The sequence below is a fragment of the Thalassophryne amazonica genome, chromosome 11 (assembly GCF_902500255.1).
Source record: "Thalassophryne amazonica chromosome 11, fThaAma1.1, whole genome shotgun sequence".
Lineage (NCBI taxonomy): Eukaryota > Metazoa > Chordata > Actinopteri > Batrachoidiformes > Batrachoididae > Thalassophryne > Thalassophryne amazonica.
In genome coordinates, this window is record NC_047113.1 from 33,982,768 (window position 1) to 34,003,775 (window position 21,008).

Genomic DNA, 21,008 nt, shown 5'->3' on the forward strand with positions numbered 1-21,008 from the left:
CAGACTCAGAAACAACTGGAGACGCAGGCCAACAGACAGACAGAAATACAGACCGACAGATAGACAGGCCACAGGAGACATCAGACTCGGACAGCAACTTAGTAGATTTACCGACAGAAGAACCACAGGAAGTACAACCCAGACAAAGCACAGATACACCACACATCCCTAGTGACAGCTCATCTAGTGACGGCTCACTCAGTAGCACATCTAGTAGCACATCTCAACAGTCATCAGAGCAATGATTAAGGAATTATTCAAGGGATTGACAATACTACTGGTGGTCAGTATGGGAGAAAATAGACATCCAAAACATACAACGGACTGTGCCGTGGCCATGGCCGCAATAGCAGCTAAACAAGGCATTCTAAACACAGGAAAAACATATAATTTGGTATACATTAAATCAAAAGCCTACAAGAACATAGGAATACAGGGAAAGCTGGGGGATTACATATTAGGCGAAGCCATTAGCATCAAATGTGAAGAGGAGGGAACACTCAACATAGAGGTAATTTGTGATAAAGGAGGATGCAGGGAAACCAAGCAAGACGTAACTGTTACAGTACATGAAGCCACAAAATGGGTAAAAATCAAACCAAGGAAAAAGAGGACAATTAGAAGCCTAGAAACAAGCAGTCACTTAGGGAGATGGGATCCCAGGACAGACCTAGCCCGCACACAAGGGTTGAAGACCAATTTATTTTACCAATGGTTGAAATTTTCGGCTAGGCAGATCAGTGATCAGTCACCGGAAAGGTGTGATACCTCAGGCTAAACCCCTACCTGATATCAACAACTGTTATAGGAGCCCCCAACATAACTCAGACCAAGCAGAATGCTATACACAATGTGTTATGAAAATGGCAGTAGGTGATGAAAAATATGCTGCCGACAGTAAACTTTGTCCAGTGCCTCTAAGTACAGAATGAACCGTTCCACCTATGATTAAAATAGAGAAAGGGATGATACACCCATTCTGTATAGCTAAAGGCTTAGTAGCACAATACATAAGCGATTGGCAGGTAGGGACGACCCAGCCAAAACACCACATACAGTGTATGCAAAAGCAGCAAGAATACAAACCGGCCAAAACAGCATGGAACATTACCGTCTGTCGCACCCTGCCAGCAGCAGGCATACAGTGTGAACAAATAGTACCGGCCACAGGGGGGTCTGTAATTGGACTGAATCTCACCCATGCTTCATGGGTATCTACTCCAAATTTAGCTAAGGGAACGGTACCCTTAGCTGACATCTTTTGGATATGCGGACAAAAAAGGAAACTCCTGTCATCGCTGTCCCCGAATTGGAAAGGCCTTTGTGCTCCTGTGATGCTTACAGGAGCAATAACAGTAATTGAAATGCCAAATGCAATACAACCCATGCCACAGAAACTTTGTAAGAAAAGAGGAATAATGACGTTTAAAACAGACTACAACATCACAATAAGAAACGGGATACCAGAAGGGATACTCCGACAATTAGAAGCCATAGACAGTAGCAGAGTTAAAGCAGATGAAGACGCGGATAAATGGGGATGGGCATTGGCTCTGTTCGGGGTTACTCCAAAAATCCGTTCTAGGTTCCAGGAGGTGCAGTGGATTAATTACTTGTGGTATAATCAACAAAGATATTTGAATTGGACATTGGCAGCTGTAGGAGCCTTAACCGAACAACTGCACGCCACCTCGCTAATGACAATGCAAAATAGATTAGCTATTGAGATGATGATGGCTGATGAACAAGGAGTTTGTATTATGATCAAAGCCACCGAATGTTGCACAGCTATTCCCATGCGTACAGGGGAAGATGGAAATTTGACAGAGCTCTTAATCACACTTGAAGAGATGCAACAGGAACTATTAAGTAACTCCATAGGAGGGAGAAATGAAACTGACGATTCTGGATACGTTGTAGGGAATGGAATGAATATTGGCCCACTATTTTCACTGTTTGGGACTCTAAGGAGAGGGTGGATATCATGGAAAGACTGGTTATATCAGATAGGTGTAATCTTGGCACTAACAGGGGTGGCGGTCTTGCTGGTAATATGTTGTGGTATTCCCTTGATAAAATTTCTGGTCAATAAATTGATTTCATCCACAGTAGGACAGCTCCCACTGTTAGCCATCCGAGCCCTGGAAGAAAGCACAAACGAAACAGACAGAGAACCAGAATATATGGAAATGGATGAAATACCAATTATCCTCCCCGACAGCCCCCAGCTCCCTAATATTGTGGCGTATACCCCAGATAGGGAGGACTGGGATGGACCGTGCTTGGTGATATTGTAGACGAGGAAGAAGACATGCACGCACATTTACATTCACACACATGCACCCACAAAAATGAGGGATAGGATAGACAATATCTGAAAGAATGACATGGAGCTGTAATAATGAACGTATATGTATATTACTAGGACACAGGAGTATGGCTGAGAGACCAGACTCCCCTGATCAGGGACCTATGCCTGATCTGCCTCTATCAAGTCTGATTGGACTCTCAGAACTGTTTGGAGAAGAGGATATACAGGAGGGATGGTCGAGACATGATTGGTCACCACAGCCGCCATCCATCCAGCAGCTAAACCAGTTGGCAACAGAAGGATCTTCATCGTTCCAGCACCTGGCGATGACGGCTTCACAGAATCTGCCTGCAGCAAGAGTCGGCCCAAGGACTCCACCATCACCTGAAGGACCTTTTGGACTCAGGAACACACCCCTTCCGCAGATGCCATGGAGACAGTCACATGTGCCAGTGGCAATGATACCCTCCAGGGGAGGCAGCCAAGGTCGGCCATATGCAGCAACCGCCCGAGTGCATCCTAGACCCAATTCACTGCTAGGACCTGTCCCCAGCTTTCCACCCCCAAGGCAGGAGAGATATTCCGATCAGCCCAGTACCTCTGGAGGAGGATCAGCAGGGGTGGACCTTAGTCGAACTCACCGACCAGGACAGAGGGGAGCTTTGTACAGGCTGCTAAATGCCCAGAGTGTCCCAGCCACTTGCCCGAGCGACATCAGCAATACTCCCCCCACACACGAAATGCCTTCCCCCTTGTACTTCCTGTCCCCTGGACTGCACAACCTTAATCTGGTCATGGTCACCCCACAGGACATGGCAATCTTGGTTCGAGAGCTTTGTCTTCCACAAGAGTCTGTTCCAAAAACCTTGGAGCAGCTCCTGCCCCTCACAAATCACATTCCCCATGGGCTATTTGAGGAAATCATGCCACAACTGAGTCAGACAGCTGCATACCTGTTAAGGATACACCGTGACAATGCCAACATCTCTTGTGCTCAGGAGGGCCTCCATACTCAACTGTGTGGTCTTCAGTCTAGTATGGACATGCTAGCCAGCATGATGGAGCATATGGAAAGGGAACAGCTAGGGCTGGCCACCACCACCCTGAATGTGGGCAAGAATTCTCTGGGGGCCCTGTACAACCTGGCCAAGCAGCACAAGGAGCTGGAAAGATCCATCAGAGAACTGCACGACTGTCTGAAAGCCAGAATTCCTGATCCTTCCCCCACTACCCCTGAAAGGCTAACCTCCCCATATTCCCCAACTTCTCCCAAAACTTCAGACGCTGAGTAAATGCTGAGGAGCGCGGACTGACGTAATGGCACTGAACACGGACTATGATCTTAGTTCTTGAGTTTGAATTGCGGACTGGTTTCAGAAATCTGAGTGTAAATAAAAACAAAGAAGGATATATGTTAGTAACGAAGGTCGGGTAAATGTCTGTCCTTACCATCATCTGCGTAACACAGATAAAGCTAAATGCGTACACATAGATATCACATTGCAAAGTTATAAAAAGGGGACCCTTACACGGCGTGTTTGTAGATTTAGTAGTAAAGATGCACCATAGGGACCCCTTTTTCTTAAATTATAGCATGCCTCAAGAGACATGCATCGCCTAAATTTGGCGTCTGGCCAAAAAGGGCATTAGAAAACAAGCTGAAAAAGAAGAAAAACAAAGTGGAGAATGTTGAGAAATGGCCTATAATGAAAACCATTATATGATTGACTAAGGCAAATGACTTAAGGACGGACATGAAGGGAAACCATTTATGGTGTTTATCATTTAACTAGACATAGCTGCGCTAACCTTAGAATAGTTTCTTGATTGGTTGACTAAATAGTGGTAACGTAGGGGTTATTTGATGCATTTAAATAATAAATGTGTGACGCTTTAACAAAATAATATGTAGAACCAAGTATAATGGGTTGGAGCCTCTGGTTGAGTGAGACAATAGATGCCAGAAGATGATTGGTTGCACTGATGTCAATGTAAAGCCTTTGCTTTGCCATGATTAAGAGGTTGCTGTAACTTGTTTTATGTGGCCATTTTAAGTGCCTTGAATTACACCAAAACTCAATGTTTGAATGTCACCTTGCGTTGATATAATCCAGCTAATTGATCTCCTTGTGCCTTAGTATGTAGGTTCACCTGCACTTAAATATATTTACCGTGTGAAGTATCACTGATATTCATATCCGCACCAGAGTTATCAGTAATTCGAGTGATGTGTTTTTCTTTTTTATTGCAATGCACAAATGAGGATGTCTTGTCAGTAAACAACCCAAGAGTATAGTTGATGTAATGGGACTCTTTCGAGTCCCAGAGGAGGGACTGTAGAAGAATTTTTAGGTCCTTATTTGAACTATGATGAACTATCAAGTGTCCTGATCCGAACTGTATGTCCTCTGGTTGAACTAGCAGGTGTTCAACCCAAAAAAAGGGGCTCTATTAGTCATTCAGTCTGTCAGGGGCTTTCCAAGGCCTCTTAGGTGCTTTCCCGCAGGCCACGTGCGAGGGGCCTCGGGCCAGCTGCACCTGTGGCTGAGGCCACGTGCGGGGGGCCTCAGGCCAGCTGCACCTGTGGCTGAAGGTCTTTTAAAAAAAATCAGTTGTAAATCCTTCACGTTTTAATGGGAGCATTTGTCACATTGAAATAATGGCCTAACACCTGCTTAGGGTTCACTAGAGGACGCTTCCAATAGAAAACCATGTCTTGGGAATGAAATAAATAAAAAAGTCGAAGGAGGAGCGATGCCCGCGGGTCTCCAATAAATAGATGAGCGCGGTTGTCACATATTCAGTCTCTCTAGAGGACTCAGTTTGTCTAAGCTCTGTGTCGAAGGCTTAAATAAACTTAAAAACTCTGTGCATTTTATCTTGCTTAAGGCTGAATTATTCTAAAGTGTTGTGTCCTTTTCTAGCATATCACTTGCAATTAGTTTGTGTTATCTAAAAGACGACATCCCGAGAAGACTAAAGACGAACCACGACAAGAATTTTAAATTCTATTCTAGAATTAACAGGAAGCCAATGAAGAGAGGCCAATATGGGTGAGATATGCTCTCTCCTTCTAGTCCCCGTTAGTACTCTAGCTGCAGCATTTTGAATTAACTGAAGGCTTTTCAGGGAACTTTTAGGACAACCTGATAATAATGAATTACAATAGTCCAGTCTAGAGGAAATAAATGCATGAATTAGTTTTTCAGCATCACTCTGAGACAAGACCTTTCTAATTTTAGAGATATTGCGTAAATGCAAAATAGCAGTCCTACATATTTGTTTAATATGCGCTTTGAATGACATATCCTGATCAAAAATGACTCCAAGATTTCTCACAGTATTACTAGAGGTCAGGGTAATGCCATCCAGAGTAAGGATCTGGTTACCAGAGTAAGGATCTGGTTAGACACCATGTTTCTAAGATTTGTGGGGCCAAGTACAATAACTTCAGTTTTATCTGAGTTTAAAAGCAGGAAATTAGAGGTCATCCATGTCTTTATGTCTGTAAGACAATCCTGCAGTTTAGCTAATTGGTGTGTGTCCTCTGGCTTCATGGATAGATAAAGCTGGGTATCATCTGCGTAACAATGAAAATTTAAGCAATGCCGTCTAATAATACTGCCTAAGGGAAGCATGTATAAAGTGAATAAAATTGGTCCTAGCACAGAACCTTGTGGAACTCCATAATTAACCTTAGTCTGTGAAGAAGATTCCCCATTTACATGAACAAATTGTAATCTATTAGATAAATATGATTCAAACCACCGCAGCGCAGTGCCTTTAATACCTATGGCATGCTCTAATCTCTGTAATAAAATTTTATGGTCAACAGTATCAAAAGCAGCACTGAGGTCTAACAGAACAAGCACAGAGATGAGTCCACTGTCTGAGGCCATAAGAAGATCATTTGTCACCTTCACTAATGCTGTTTCTGTACTATGATGAATTCTAAAACCTGACTGAAACTCTTCAAATAGACCATTCCTCTGCAGATGATCAGTTAGCTGTTTTACAACTACCCTTTCAAGAATTTTTGAGAGAAAAGGAAGGTTGGAAATTGGCCTATAATTAGCTAAGATAGCTGGGTCAAGTGATGGCTTTTTAAGTAATGGTTTAATTACTGCCACCTTAAAAGCCTGTGGTACATAGCCAACTAATAAAGATAGATTGATCATATTTAAGATCGAAGCATTAAATAATGGTAGGGCTTCCTTGAGCAGCCTGGTAGGAATGGGGTCTAATAGACATGTTGATGGTTTGGATGAAGTAACTAATGAAAATAACTCAGACAGAACAATCTGAGAGAAAGAGTCTAACCAAATACCGGCATCACTGAAAGCAGCCAAAGATAACGATACGTCTTTGGGATGGTTATGAGTAATTTTTTCTCTAATAGTTAAAATTTTATTAGCAAAGAAAGTCATGAAGTCATTACTAGTTAAAGTTAAAGGAATACTCGGCTCAATAGAGCTCTGACTCTTTGTCAGCCTGGCTACAGTGCTGAAAAGAAACCTGGGGTTGTTCTTATTTTCTTCAATTAGTGATGAGTAGTAAGATGTCCTAGCTTTACGGAGGGCTTTTTATAGAGCAACAGACTCTTTTTCCAGGCTAAGTGAAGATCTTCTAAATTAGTGAGACGCCATTTCCTCTCCAACTTACGGGTTATCTGCTTTAAGCTGCGAGTTTGTGAGTTATACCATGGAGTCAGGCACTTCTGATTTAAAGCTCTCTTTTTCAGACGAGCTACAGCATCCAAAGTTGTCTTCAATGAGGATGTAAAACTATTGACGAGATACTCTATCTCACTTACAGAGTTTAGGTAGCTACTCTGCACTGTGTTGGTATATGGCATTAGAGAACATAAAGAAGGAATCATATCCTTAAACCTAGTTACAGTGCTTTCTGAAAGACTTTTAGTGTAATGAAATTTATTCCCCACTGCTGGGTAGTCCATCAGAGTAAATGTAAATGTTATTAAGAAATGATCAGACAGAAGGGAGTTTTCAGGGAATACTGTTAAGTCTTTAATTTCCATACCATAAGTCAGAACAAGATCTAAGATATGATTAAAGTGGTGGGTGGATTCATTTACATTTTGAGCAAAGCCAATTGAGTCTAATAATAGATTAAATGCAGTGTTGAGGCTGTCATTCTCAGCATCTGTGTGGATGTTAAAATCGCCCACTATAATTATCTTATCTGAGCTAAGCACTAAGTCAGACAAAAGGTCTGAAAATTCACAGAGAAACTCACAGTAACAACCAGGTGGACGATAGATAATAACAAATAAAACTGGTTTTTGGGACTTCCAATTTGGATGGACAAGACTAAGAGTCAAGCTTTCAAATGAATTAAAGCTCTGTCTGGGTTTTTGATTAATTAATAAGCTGGAATGGAAGATTGCTGCTAATCCTTTGCCTCGGCCCGTGCTACGAGCATTCTGGCAGTTAGTGTGACTCGGGGGTGTTGACTCATTTAAACTAACATATTCATCCTGCTGTAACCAGGTTTCTGTAAGGCAGAATAAATCAATATGTTGATCAATTATTATATCATTTACTAACAGGGACTTAATGTTGTGTGTGGGCCGCCAGAAGAGGAGGTACTGCTGGCCCACCACCAGTGGGCGCCCTGCCTGAAGTGCGGGCTTCAGGCACGAGAGGGCGCTGCCGCCACGGACACAGCCGGGGGTGACAGCTGTCACTCATTATCTCTTGACAGCTGTCACCCATCTACTCAACATCATCTCACTCCATAAAGACCAGACGTCATCTCCACCTCGTTTCCGAGATATCGTACTACATTGGAGGTAATATCCTCAGCCATTTGTGTTACTTATAAGCTGTATATTGTGTGTTTGCGGGAGTACCGGCCCCTCTTCCTGTGGAGGCTGAGTGAGTGCAGGACGGCACTCTTTTCCTCTGAGGGATCACTGTAAATTCATCAGCGTATTGAGTGAGAGGTGGAGGTGGCATTCCCACCGTTGTTGTTACTGGGTGTGCACACACCTACACTTGACTGTCTTTGTTCTCGCCAGCAGTACCAGATCCGACAGTCGGGGACGGTGATCAACTGGGAATTCGGGACTTGGCGGCTCCAGTATTCACCAGGTTCGGTGGCGGCGGAAATCGTGTGGTTCCGGCTCTTCTCAGGACAGACGTCTTCTATCCTCGAGCCTGCCCACACATCACCTTTGTGATTTGACTGTAATTATATTCTGAGATTGTCTGTATTTCGGTGTGCACATTTCACAACATTAAATTGTTACTTTTTGGCTCATCTATTGACCGTTCATTTGCGCCCCCTGTTGTGGGTCCGTGTCACTACACTTTCACAACACTTAGAAGAGAGAGACCTAATGTTTAATAGACCACATTTAACTGTTTAGTCTGTGGTGCAGTTGAAGGTGCTATATTATTTTTTCTTTTTGAATTTTTATGCTTAAATAGATTTTTGCTGGTTATTGGTGGTCTGGGAGCAGGCACCATCTCTACGGGGATGGGGTAATGAGGGGATGGCAGGGGGAGAGAAGCTGCAGAGAGGTGTGTAAGACTACAACTCTGCTTCCTGGTCCCAACCCTGGATAGTCACGGTTTGGAGGATTTAAGAAAATTGGCCAGATTTCTAGAAATGAGAGCTGCTCCATCCAAAGTGGGATGGATGCCGTCTCTCCTAACAAGACCAGGTTTTCCCCAGAAGCTTTGCCAAATATCTATGAAGCTCACCTCATTTTTTGGACACCACTCAGACAGCCAGCAATTCAAGGAGAACATGCGGCTAAACATGTCACTCCCGGTCCGATTGGGGAGGGGCCCAGAGAAAACTACAGAGTCCGACATTGTTTTTGCAAAGTTACACACCGATTCAATGTTAATTTTAGTGACCTCCGATTGGCGTAACCGGATGTCATTACTGCCGACGTGAATTACAATCTTACCAAATTTACGCTTAGCCTTAGCCAGCAGTTTCAAATTTCCTTCAATGTCGCCTGCTCTGGCCCCCGGAAGACAATTGACTATGGTTGCTGGTGTCGCTAACTTCACATTTCTCAAAACAGAGTCGCCAATAACCAGAGTTTGATCCTCGGCGGGTGTGTCGTCGAGTGGGGAAAAATGGTTAGAAATGTGAACGGGTTGGCGGTGTACATGGGGCTTCTGTTTAGAACTACGCTTCCTCCTCACAGTCACCCAGTCGGCCTCCTTTCCCGGCTGCTCGGGATCTGCCAGAGGGAAACTAACGGCGGCTAAGCTACCTTGGTCCGCACCGACTACAGGGGCCTGGCTAGCTGTAGAATTTTCCACGGTGCGGAGCCGAGTCTCCAATTCGCCCAGCCTGGCCTCCAAAGCTACGAATAAGCTACACTTATTACAAGTACCATTACTGCTAAAGGAGGCCGAGGAATAACTAAACATTTCTCACCCAGAGCAGAAAAGTGCAGGAGAGACAGGAGAAGCCGCCATGCTAAACCGGCTAAGAGCTAGTAGCTGCGCTAAGCTAGCGGATTCCTAAAAACACACAAAGTGAATAATGCGTAAATAATTTAGAGGTGATTCAGCAGATTCAGCACGGTGATACACCGTGAAACAAATCGTTATCTAGTTAACTAGATCAATCTAACTGCGCAGATTAAACAGCTAACAGATACAGCAAAACACCGCTGTGCTCCGGAACAGGAAGTGATACAATACCACAGTGAGAGCCAACCACCAGGATCCACCTGGCCAGTGCGCCCTCTGGAGCCCGAAAGGTGCCAACAGGCAGGGCGCCCTCTGGTGGTAGGCCAGCAGTACCTCCTCTTTGGCGGCCCACACAACAGATCCAGCGATGAGGCCAAGGTCTTGAAATGGAAAGCAGGTTTGAGTTATGGTTTTGCTTTAAAAATAAAATGATTGTGGATAGAATAACTACATTAATGTAAACTCTTAAAATGTACAAAGTGATATATAACACATATCTGTTCATTTTAAAATAATGCACTAATTCTCAAGATTTGAACATTAACAAACAGATACCCAGAGGGGATTATGGGTAACTAAGCTTCCGCTCATACTGATTGGTTGATTCATTCATTCTATGTAAAAACCAACAGAAGTTGGTGTTTACAAATAAATGTGATTTTGTAAAATATGGCATTTTTTTTCATTTGTATATAAAAAAAGAAAAATTTTCAAGATCCCGCTAGACAGCGCATAAGCGCACATGTGATGACATCACAACTCTTGCCGGTTAGGGGGCCGAGGTTTCTTTCAATAACAAGAACTGTCAAAAAACTTTCTTGTGTGTGGTTGGAGTTGTGTGGCGCTAGGATCACACAAAGGATTCTGGGTAAAATGTGCCTCGGCTAACACTGATTGGTTTGACTCATACATTATTGTAAACCAACACGTTAATGTGAGGTGTGTCGTGTGTTGGTGTTTACAGATAAATGTGCTTTGGTAAAACATTCCATTTTTTATTTGTAAAAAAAAAGGCATTTTCAAAAAAAAAAAAAAAAAAAAGGCCAAGTTGTAATTAGATAATCGTCTGATATAACCTGTGTCAAAAATAAATAATAGAACACTGCCATGATCTACTGGTGCCAGACATTCAGTACTTAAGCTGGGTTTACACTGTGCGGGTTTTGGCCCTTTTCAGCTGATTTTTCATTCGTGTGAGAATTTTTGGATTGCACCGAGTTTCAGGTTAATCGCGCATCCTGCATCGTTTAGTATACATGGAGTAACGAGCTGCGATTAACATCTCATGACCACCTCCTGAATGCCAATCATATGGTCGAATGAAAAGCAAACCTGTTTGATATTATTCTGGTCGGCCGTCGTGAGGGTATCCTGCTGCTGAAGCGCTACAAGCATCCAACCTCTCGCACTGTCCATGTGCAAACACCGCAGACCTGTCTTGTAATTTTTTTTTTTTCTTTTGCTTTGTTTTTTTTTTTACTTTGATGTCTCCCATCGAGAGTTTTTGGAAATTAAGTTTGAAAAAAAGCTTCTGTTTACATTTTGCTTCTGGAAACACGAGTCCGATGTGTGGTTTTTGAACGTACAATGTGTGTGAGAACATAAATCGTGCGCTCTGAACTTTGACACTGTGCAGTTCTGTGGTACAGCTGAGCTGGAACTGAGTACAGTGATTGAAAATATCAGCCTAGCTTCAGTTTGAATACTGCCATGAACACTACTGGCCAGTAGATGACAGCAGAGACCGTGAAAACTTGCCAAAACAAAATTCCAGATAATCCGTGTCTGCTACATTTAAGATGCGTGGAATTTAACAAACGCAAACACAATAACAACATCTAGAAACCCAGAGAATATATTCACGAGATTTTTATGTACTATAGTTTAATGCTGTTGTCTGTCGAGCCTGAACAGATTGTCTGAAATGCATTTGTCCTGTCGTGAACTTACTGGGATTACCCTATCCTACCCATAATGCACTGCTGGGCTGGGTTAAAAGAAATTAATTTTTTTGTGACTAATTCTCCTTTGCCTGCAGAGGATAGAGCAGTTTCTTCTACAGGCAGCTCTCTTCTGTTTGCAGAGGGTAGGACTATACATCTGATATGAAACATTTAACAGGTAGGTGCTCAACTGATTTTAAATTTTAAAAATGTTTGTAGCTGTTCAGCTTTGTTTTCTACGTTAACGGTCTAAAAATTATCGGAGGAAAATTTATCGGAAGATAATTAGTCTGATAATGGCTTTTAAAGTTATCTGAAAAGATAATCCGATAATGAAAACATTATCTTAGATAATTATTGGATTATTGGAACTGTGCCCACCACCGGATCAGAGCTTCTCAAATGCATTTCTCCTGTCATGAACTTTTACCCATAATGCACTGCGCACACACCATGTCCACATTAAAACCTTCAAAATTCGTGCATTACTTTAAAACTAAAACATATATCTGATATTTTCACTTTCATAAAACTTCAGACGTGACGTTAATTTAAATAACTTGTCCGAAATTAGTTTGGTTAAAATTGTAACCATGAGTTAAAACTATGCCTCGATGACTTGGGTGCTATTGCCAGTGTATTTGTATGGGGTCAAAAGAAATGAGTTTTCTTTTTTCTAGGACAGAGTAGTTTATTCTGGAACCAGCTCTTTTCTGTTTGTAGAGGATAGAACTGTGCATCTGCTACAAAGAACTGCGTATGCAAAAATGTTAGCAGTCTAAAAATTATCGGACCAAAGTTTATAGGAAAGTAATTGGTCTAATGATGGTTTTCAAAGTTATCTAAAAAGCTAATCCAATAATGAAAACATTATCTTCGATAATTAGCAGTTAGCGGATTTGTGGAACTGTGCCCACCATTGACCATGGGTCATTTATAGAGGAACAGATGGATCATATTTGTATTGCTTGCTTGATAAATGCAGTGTTTTTATATGGTGTGTGATTTTAATTTATTTTGTAATACTTGTTGTCCTTCCTGATATGAGGCAGATTCCCACAGCTTTCAAAGAGCAGCTCTGTAGCTCAGTGTTGAAGTCTCTGACTGGCAATCAGAGCTTTTGGATGGCGCGAGTTTGCGTCCATTGGGTAATTTTATTTATTTTTTCCACATAAGCGACGCGATGTGGTCCCACAGGTACCAGCTGGTTTTTTATATTTCCTCTGCATGCGATGTGCTGCAGCTGGTACTGTGTGTTCCTGCCAGATAGACATTGGCGCATGAATGAACTCTTGCACTGGGTTCGTGCATGCCTGCCCGTCGGCATGATGTTTGGTGGTGCGCTTATTTCGAATTATTTGGCGCTGTTTCGCCGTTGTCGTCCAAACGCTTCCAAACTTTGCATTATGTGTGAAGGGGCTCTGAATGTATTTTTACCGTGTATATGACAAGAAACATCTTGATTTTATTTTGCACGGGCTCTCTTTGACTCACCATATGGATAAGTCCAACATGCACCCTCCATCATATTGTCACAACAACCAGATGTTTTCCCTCACCATCTGACAAGGAAGTCCACTGTTTTTAGCTTTAGTTTGTAACTCAGAGCTGACCCTAAGACTAATCCTACTGTCAGGATTCGGCCCATTCACCTTCTGTGTCATCCATTTACCTTCTGTGTTTTATCATCTTGGTTATGCTCCGTTTATGATTAGTTTTGTTTAATTTATTTTCTTTGTATCACCTGGTTGCCATGTGTTTAGTTTTGTCTTTGTTCCTGTCTGGCCTGTAGTTTGTTTTTCTTTATTGCTCATTGTAATGCATTTGTATTCTTTTACTCATGGTCCCTTTAGTTACTTCCATCTCAGTTAAGTTTTTGTTTATCACATTTATTGCTTTATGCTGTAGTCACTGGTTTTGGTTGGTATTTATCTTCAGTGTTTTCTTCTGGTTATGTACCTTTAGTTATTTATTGCTTTCTCTGATTATTAATTATTCTGTGTTGTCCTTCATTGTATTCTTTTGTCACTGGTTTAGTTTTGTGTCTTTTATTTTTCTGGTCATCTTGTAATCGGTTATGGCATTTACTTTCATACTGTATCTGTATCAGTTCTGTTCTAGTTTCGACTTTGCTTTTTATTTTCGTGTGTTTGCACTCTAGTGTTTGCACTAGTTAAATAGTTCAGGTAAAATCCCGCTAAATTAACAAACTCCGCCATCTACTGTTGGAACGCGGTAACTGCATCAGGTAATAAAGGCAAAGGATTATGGGTAATCCTCAGTGCAAAGGAGGGTTCACCATGAGGTAGCGTGTCTCTGACTGTCTGTGGATAAATTCATCTTAACTCATTTGGTGCTGGAGCTAAGATGGTTTTCTTTGGTTGAATCTTGTTTATTTGACAGTATTTTCGCCACGTTTTAGTGAAGTCAAGAGATCGTTTTAGATATTTTATTGCCGGTTCTCATAGCTAGCTAACACCCACATGGTACCATCTTTCCAGATGGAGAATGAGCTGTTATCCACGACTGAATTCAGTGCCTTTGTTCACCAATGCAGGTATGTTAGTGTGTAGTCCATGAGTGGGAAATTTATCAAGTATTTTGTAATATATTTTTGTACTGGTTTTATATACTAATTTGCTCTATATGGAAAATGTTTAAAACAGGTAACAGTCAAAGTTCTAAAGTGAAAACTATATTTTTATTTTAATTGGTTGCTTTGTATAAAGTCCCCGAATTTAATTTAGACAAATTCATGACATTGTATTTTATTTTCATTTTTAACTCCATGAATGCTAAATCCACTATGCGATCACAATGCCAGTGTATTTTACAGAATATTAATTATGGGTAATCCTCAGTGCAACGGAGGATTACCCATTAGACGGAGAATGAGCTGTTATCCACATGACTGAATTAAGTGCCTTTGTTCACCAATGCAGGGATGGTGAGAAATAAACTGGCTGTTACCAACACTCTGACCAGCTCCGAGATTTTCAGTCAAAGCAGGGGATATTTTGCAGAGGTCACATTGGTGCTGTGACCCGGATGGAAGTGAGGTTTACTAACTACATCTGCACAGCGACACCTGCTGGCCTCTGTTACACTCATCCCCCTAAACTCACTCCCATCCGGGTACACGGCACCATTGTAGCGGCTGCACTCTGCGTTGTGTTGTTATGACTCCGCCCATTCGCTCCCCTCGGGACGCGAACTCACGATCCTCGACACGGGAGTCAGACTCTTTAACCAGAAGGCTAAAACCCAGGGCTCTGGCCTCGTGACCAGAGAATTCTTTTTGAGCTGTTGGGAGTGAGGTTTACTAACTACATCTGCACAGCAACACCTGCTGGCCTCCGTTACACTATAGTCATTAGTTGTATTTCCCTTTATACTTTAGCCACATGGTGAGTTCTGTCTTAGTTAGGTCTCTGCCTTTTATTTTTCTGACACATGAGCACATCAGTTTGTGGTTTTCAGGTCATTTTATCTCTGTTGGTTGTGGGTGTGTCACTCACTGGCAGTTGTTTTGTCTGTCACACCCACCTGTCTTGTCTGGCCACTCCCCTTCCAGAACCTTCCCCACACCTGTTTTACATCATGCCCTGATTCCTTCTCTTGTATTTCAGCTCTCACAGTCCCTCACTTCCCTGCTAGTTTGTTGATCGTGTGTCACATCCTCGCCTTTTTGCCATTTGCCTCTCTTTTTTTTTTACCTTGCTTGTTTGTCTCGATCTCCGCCACGCCGTGAACCTGACCCCAGCATGTGAACTGAACTACGAATCTGCCTCTCATCTGTCTGTACTGCCGCCCCACTGACTGCCTTATTGTGTATCAAACCATTGCCTGTTTTTTTTGATAAAGCCTATTTTTACCTCCACACCTCAGCCTGGGAGCCTGCATCGTGTGTCCTACCATTTTCTGTGCCACGCCACACCCACTCACAACACCTACCTACAAATCTACCAAACTACAATATATAAAATATACCATTTTCTCTCATTATATAATTAAGATGAGATCAACTTTATTTATGCTGAAGGAAATTATTTAAATTGCTAAAATAAATGTATTTATTCTACAAAGTATATACCTTTAGAATTGTTACTGTAACCTTTATGTCCTAGATCACTGTTATCATTTTCACATCCTCTTTCTGAAGAACATTTCTTCCTTTTTGCTACATTCAGTCCATTTCAAGCATAAAGGCATTTGGCGTGGTGAAGTTTGAGACTTCCTTCCCCTTTTGACTCTAAAAAGTTGAATTCAGCAGCACTCTGAGTTTTATGTCAGTAATCAGACAGGAGCAGGATTTATTTCAGGTGTAAATGTTTTCAAAGGCTGAACTTTGAGCACAGATGGAAGCTGCCGTTGGATTGTTGCTGGTGATACTTGGAGTCTGTCACGGTGAGTTGATTTTCTTTTTAATATGTAGGATTTAATATTACATCAGCTTGTTTTTTTTCTCTTCAATTCTGTGACTATAGACATAGAACACATCATGTCCAGTGACAGACACACCCAAGAATTTTGTGCTTCTGTATTGTTTAACTGACTTTTTATCTGACAATATGTTTTAGAAGGAGTGTAGATATTATTTGCAGGAGCCAAACTTCATAAGACAAATACTGTTGTGGAATTAAATCATGTTTTCAGGTTCTCACAGTGCTGTATTGAATCACTGACCTTCAGTTTATTTATTGACCCTTGATTGGAATAAACTGGTTAGGAAACCTGTTGTCTGTAAAATGTCTATATTTGTGAAACGTCATTTCTTGATGGATCAGTTTAGGAAGTCATATTTGAGTTTGGTCATCAACCCTAATTTAAGAAGTGTTGAGAAGTGTACTTCTTCTTTCGGCTACTCCTGTTAGCATCACAGCAGATCATCCATTTCCATCTCACCCTGTCTCCAGCATCTTCCTCTCTCACACCAACCACCTCAATCTCACCACTCTAACTTTGTCTCCAAACTGTCCTATCTGTACTGTCCCTCTGATCATCGTCGTTGCTCTCAAAGAAAATCTTCAGCATCTTCAGCTCTGCCTCTTCCAGAATTGCCCTCCTGTCTGTCTGTTAACTCCAGACAGCCTCTAAGTCTTACCACTTAGCTGTCCTCACTGCTGTTTTTTAAAGCTTTCCCTTGATGTGGACTATGGTAAATGTTTGTAAAGACTTGTGCTCTACGGCATCGTTGCCTGACGGAAGAGCCAGAAAATACAAAATCACCAAACACCTGGAGCCTTTACAGTGTTGTTTATGTTTTTAAGATGATGAGATTTGGTCGGTAATTCCTGAATATGATCAACACAAACAGGTAAAGCAGAGTTCAAATTTGCCAGACATAACGAAAAAATGGAAAGGTGGCAGAATCAGAGTGAAGTATTTTATCAAAATGCAAAATGTGTTGTGTTTGCACATGGAAATTGAGAGGAATATTCATGAAATCTCACACTTATACATAATGTTGTATGGAATGAGTCATGAGAATATGTTGGCTTTCACTGAGGAAGATGAGTTGTATGAAAGCAGTGATTCTGACAGGTGAGAAGGTGGTCTCCAGAACAGAATCGAGAACTGAACCTCTATAGCCTGGAACTCTGTCTGAGTCTGTAGACCAGGGCCCGTATCCTCGGTGCATCTCAAAGTCCTCTCAAAGAGCTCCTAACTTAGCCTAAAATATCCTGGCAAGGACTCCCAGCCTCAGAGAGATCCAAGAGGTGTCTGAAAGTAACTCTGGGCAAGGAGTTGACAGAAACTCCTATCTTATGGCCCCTTTACACAGAGTGCAAAGTTTGGATGGTGTTTGGATGAAAACGGCGAAACAGCGCAAAACATTTCAAAATTAGCACACGAAACATCGTACCAACGGGCCAAGTGCACCCTTTTGAAGCCAAAACAGCAAAAATAAATTTCGACAAAAAATAAAAAAATAAAAAAATCCTATGGCAGTAAATACCATACTGCACTACCCCCACTTCAAGCAGAATTTTGTGTGGCATGGTGTGTGTGTGTGTGTGTGTGTGTGTGTGTGTGTGTAACAGAGTGCCTCATTGAGACAGAACACTATACTGTGCAAAATATGACTGACATGACATAATACTGACGATAATGTAATACAGTTCACTGTAAATCTTTTGAAAAGGCACTTGATTGTTTCAGAGACGCTTTTCATAGATGAACATCACTTTGAGCAGATGAGATGAATTCATTAGTGAAATCATCTGCTGGAGTCAGTGCTGCATAGAAAACCTGCCCCCTCTTGGCCCTTTCTGGAACACTTTGGGCACCGCTGCCTTACAGCCTGCTGGGTGGCTCGGTGGTCCTGTTCTTCTTCTTTTTTGTCTTCTTACCCTGCACCAGAACAAACGGTTTGATCAAATCACAAAAAGACGTCTCACTCTGATCATGAATTCTTAAAGTCCTGTGCAGTGATGGTAACATGATGCCACATGTGTGAGCTGAATGTGAGCAGGTTGTACTCACGTAGCTGTCTTTGAACGTCCAGTGGGGGTGCAGCTGGGAGTGGAGGAGCTTTTCTGCTTTGGCCTTTTCAGAGTATCTGGATTTTTCCTCCCGTGTCATATTTTTCCACTGTGGACAGAAGACATGATACTATCAGTGATCTCACACACACACACACACACAGAGGAGGATCCACACTTACCAGCTCTCCCAGAATCTTATTCACGTGGCAGCTATCTTTGCATTTATGCTGTGCCATGATGCGGCCTTTCTCCTCCCTCCTGAAGATCATGAAGGCGTTCGCTGGCTTTTTAACATATGATGTCTGCGGTGGAGGCGCCGCTGCAGGAGCTGGAATATGAACAACAATAATTGTCCTCTGTCTTTGATTTTAATGCAACTGTACCATCAGGAGAATTTGGGTCCAGATGATACAAAACAATATGGACTATATATCCTTTATCGATTATCAAATATTGAAAGTGTTGACCAATGAGCACGACATGAAAACAACTAAACCAAATACATTTCACACATTGCCAGATTTTATCAACTGCCAAGAGTTATTAATACATACGTAAATTGATCCCTGTCCAAACTCAGTATATTGGCAGATTTTTACGATGTTTGAGTGGTGTTTATTATTTACAGGATGATATTGAGATGTGTTACTTTCATTTAAAATGAGCTCAAACAAAATATTTCTTATTAAAACTTTTAATCATTCATAGAATAACCATCTTACCTTCATCCCCAGCCAAAGGGTCCAACTGCTGCTGAGCCTAAAAACAATCAATTAAAAACACACACGTTACTCTTTCTATCAATGGAATTTATATCAAGAAGTGTCCTTGTTATCTGTGACATGAACAGACAACATGTATGACATGAGCGTGTCAAACTCACACAGGCTAACCACTTAATGTCCTGCTGGTTCAGGGTGACCCAGTTCATCTCTTGTCTTTTCCTCTTACATTCAGCACCCTGGATTTTTTCTCCTTTCCGCTTACATCCAACAGCTTGACCTTGTTCTCCTTTTTGCTACACACACACACACACACACACATATGAACACTAAACAGTGCTGCTTCTGTAATGGCCACGCCCACAATTAATTTGTGTCATAAAGCACAGAGAAATCATTCTGTACTTTTTGTTTTTTTGCAGTTTTTGTTTTTGTCTTTTCTGAAAACGGACACAGAAATGGATGAAATCTTTGATTTGCCTCATTAGAATGAAACTCCTGCATATTTGCAGCCGTCATCATTGTTCACTCTGTGTTGGCATCAAAACACCAAACAGAAGTAGAATGTGGATTTTGTTGTGAGGAAAATATCAACTTGTCATTGTGCTGCACATCCACAAAAATAGGTCCAAAACTGTCTTTCTAGGAAACGAGTATGTACACTGACATCATCTGATAAATAAAATGTGATGGATGATGTGATGTAATGTTTTGATGTGAATAGCGGCCTCGCGGTGCGGCACAAACAGATTCATATTTGTGTAAAGTGTTGAACTGTTGGTCTGTTGAACTTCGCCTGGTCTCACCTGCGTCTGCTGTCTGTCCTCGTATCCTGACATCAAACAAGGCTTCTTTGAATGTGACGGTTCTTCAGATTCTGCAGGTGCACAACAAACAACCCGACATCAATCATTTGACTGGAAATGTAAAGTTTTAAATTATTGAATCAAAAATATTTAAAAAGTCAGAGGTTCTCAGAGCCCAAGATTTTGGAGTCGATATGAAACAAATTCACTGAAAACGGATCTGGAACCAAAACGTGTAACTTCCAAATATCAAGCAGAAGCCTGAAAGCTCCAGTTTTGAGCCCAAACACACATCAGTGGTGTTTGTTGATGGGATAAAGCAGGCTGTCAGGAAACTTATGTCATGACCAAAGTCGTCACATCAACACTGTCTCAAATATCTGCACTGCTTGAAAGTGGAGTTTGTGGCTAAAAAACTGAAGCGATTTACATTTTAGCTGAACATATTTTCTCTTTCTCATGAATATGACCTCACCTTCCATCGTGCTGTGCGTGCACCTCTTTCTTTTACCCTGCAACAAAACAAACACATGACACCTTCGACATGCTGTCAACAAAGAGCGTTCACTCTCACGGTGACTCCATTAATGTTGTGATGACAACATGCAGCGTGTGTGAGTTAAAAATGAGCCGGTTGGACTCACATAGTTTTCTTTGGCTGACCAGTCGGGATGCTGCTGGAAGTGGAGGATGTTTTCTCCTTTAGCCAGCTCATAGTACGTGGCCTGTTCCTCCGCGGGTAGATCATCCCACTGTGGACAGACGACATCACACTTTCAGATACATGCAGACGGACACATCCAGGAGCATCAACACTTACCGAGTGTCAACACTTACCTGACTTATCATTTGGCATCAGTGTCTCAATTTCAGGCCTGCAGAACTTGTAGGACATCAGTAGATCTGTCTTCATGGTTTGAAAAGACGTCTGTCAGCTGGAGACCGCTGTTACTTTTCACAAATCTGATCATATCTTCACTTACTGTGTGACTGAGGTGTTCACAGGAGCAACGTCTGGTAAAGTGAAGTCTGAGAGAATATAAACTGGTTCACCGTTACAGAGAGAGAGAGAGTGAGTTATACAACCTGCAAACACACGTTTGGGGTGTTTTTAGGAATCATAATGTCTGTTTTCTCAGAGCAACTTCTTAACTGTTCACTCTTACTTTTTCAGATTTCATCATCATTTGTTTTTTTTTTTACAGTCAGTTTGACTTTCAAATCGTTTGCTTTCATCAGGTAACATTTGACATTCAGGACATTTCATGATCATTTTTG

At 41.8% G+C, this 21,008-nt stretch overlaps 2 protein-coding genes across 5 annotated transcripts in view; both read left to right on the forward strand.

Annotated features, from left to right (window-relative positions):
- The window catches only part of LOC117520001 (hemicentin-1), a 103,513-nt gene that overhangs the window by 43,477 nt on the left and 39,028 nt on the right, over positions 1-21,008 (forward strand). The window lies entirely within an intron of this gene.
- LOC117520003 overlaps positions 15,889-21,008 on the forward strand; it is a 28,106-nt gene continuing 22,986 nt past the window's right edge. Inside the window, exon 1 of the mRNA XM_034181297.1 lies at positions 15,889-16,121. Coding sequence (XP_034037188.1) covers positions 16,073-16,121 — 49 coding nt within the window. The 5' untranslated portion in view covers positions 15,889-16,072. The remainder of the gene's footprint in view (positions 16,122-21,008) is intronic.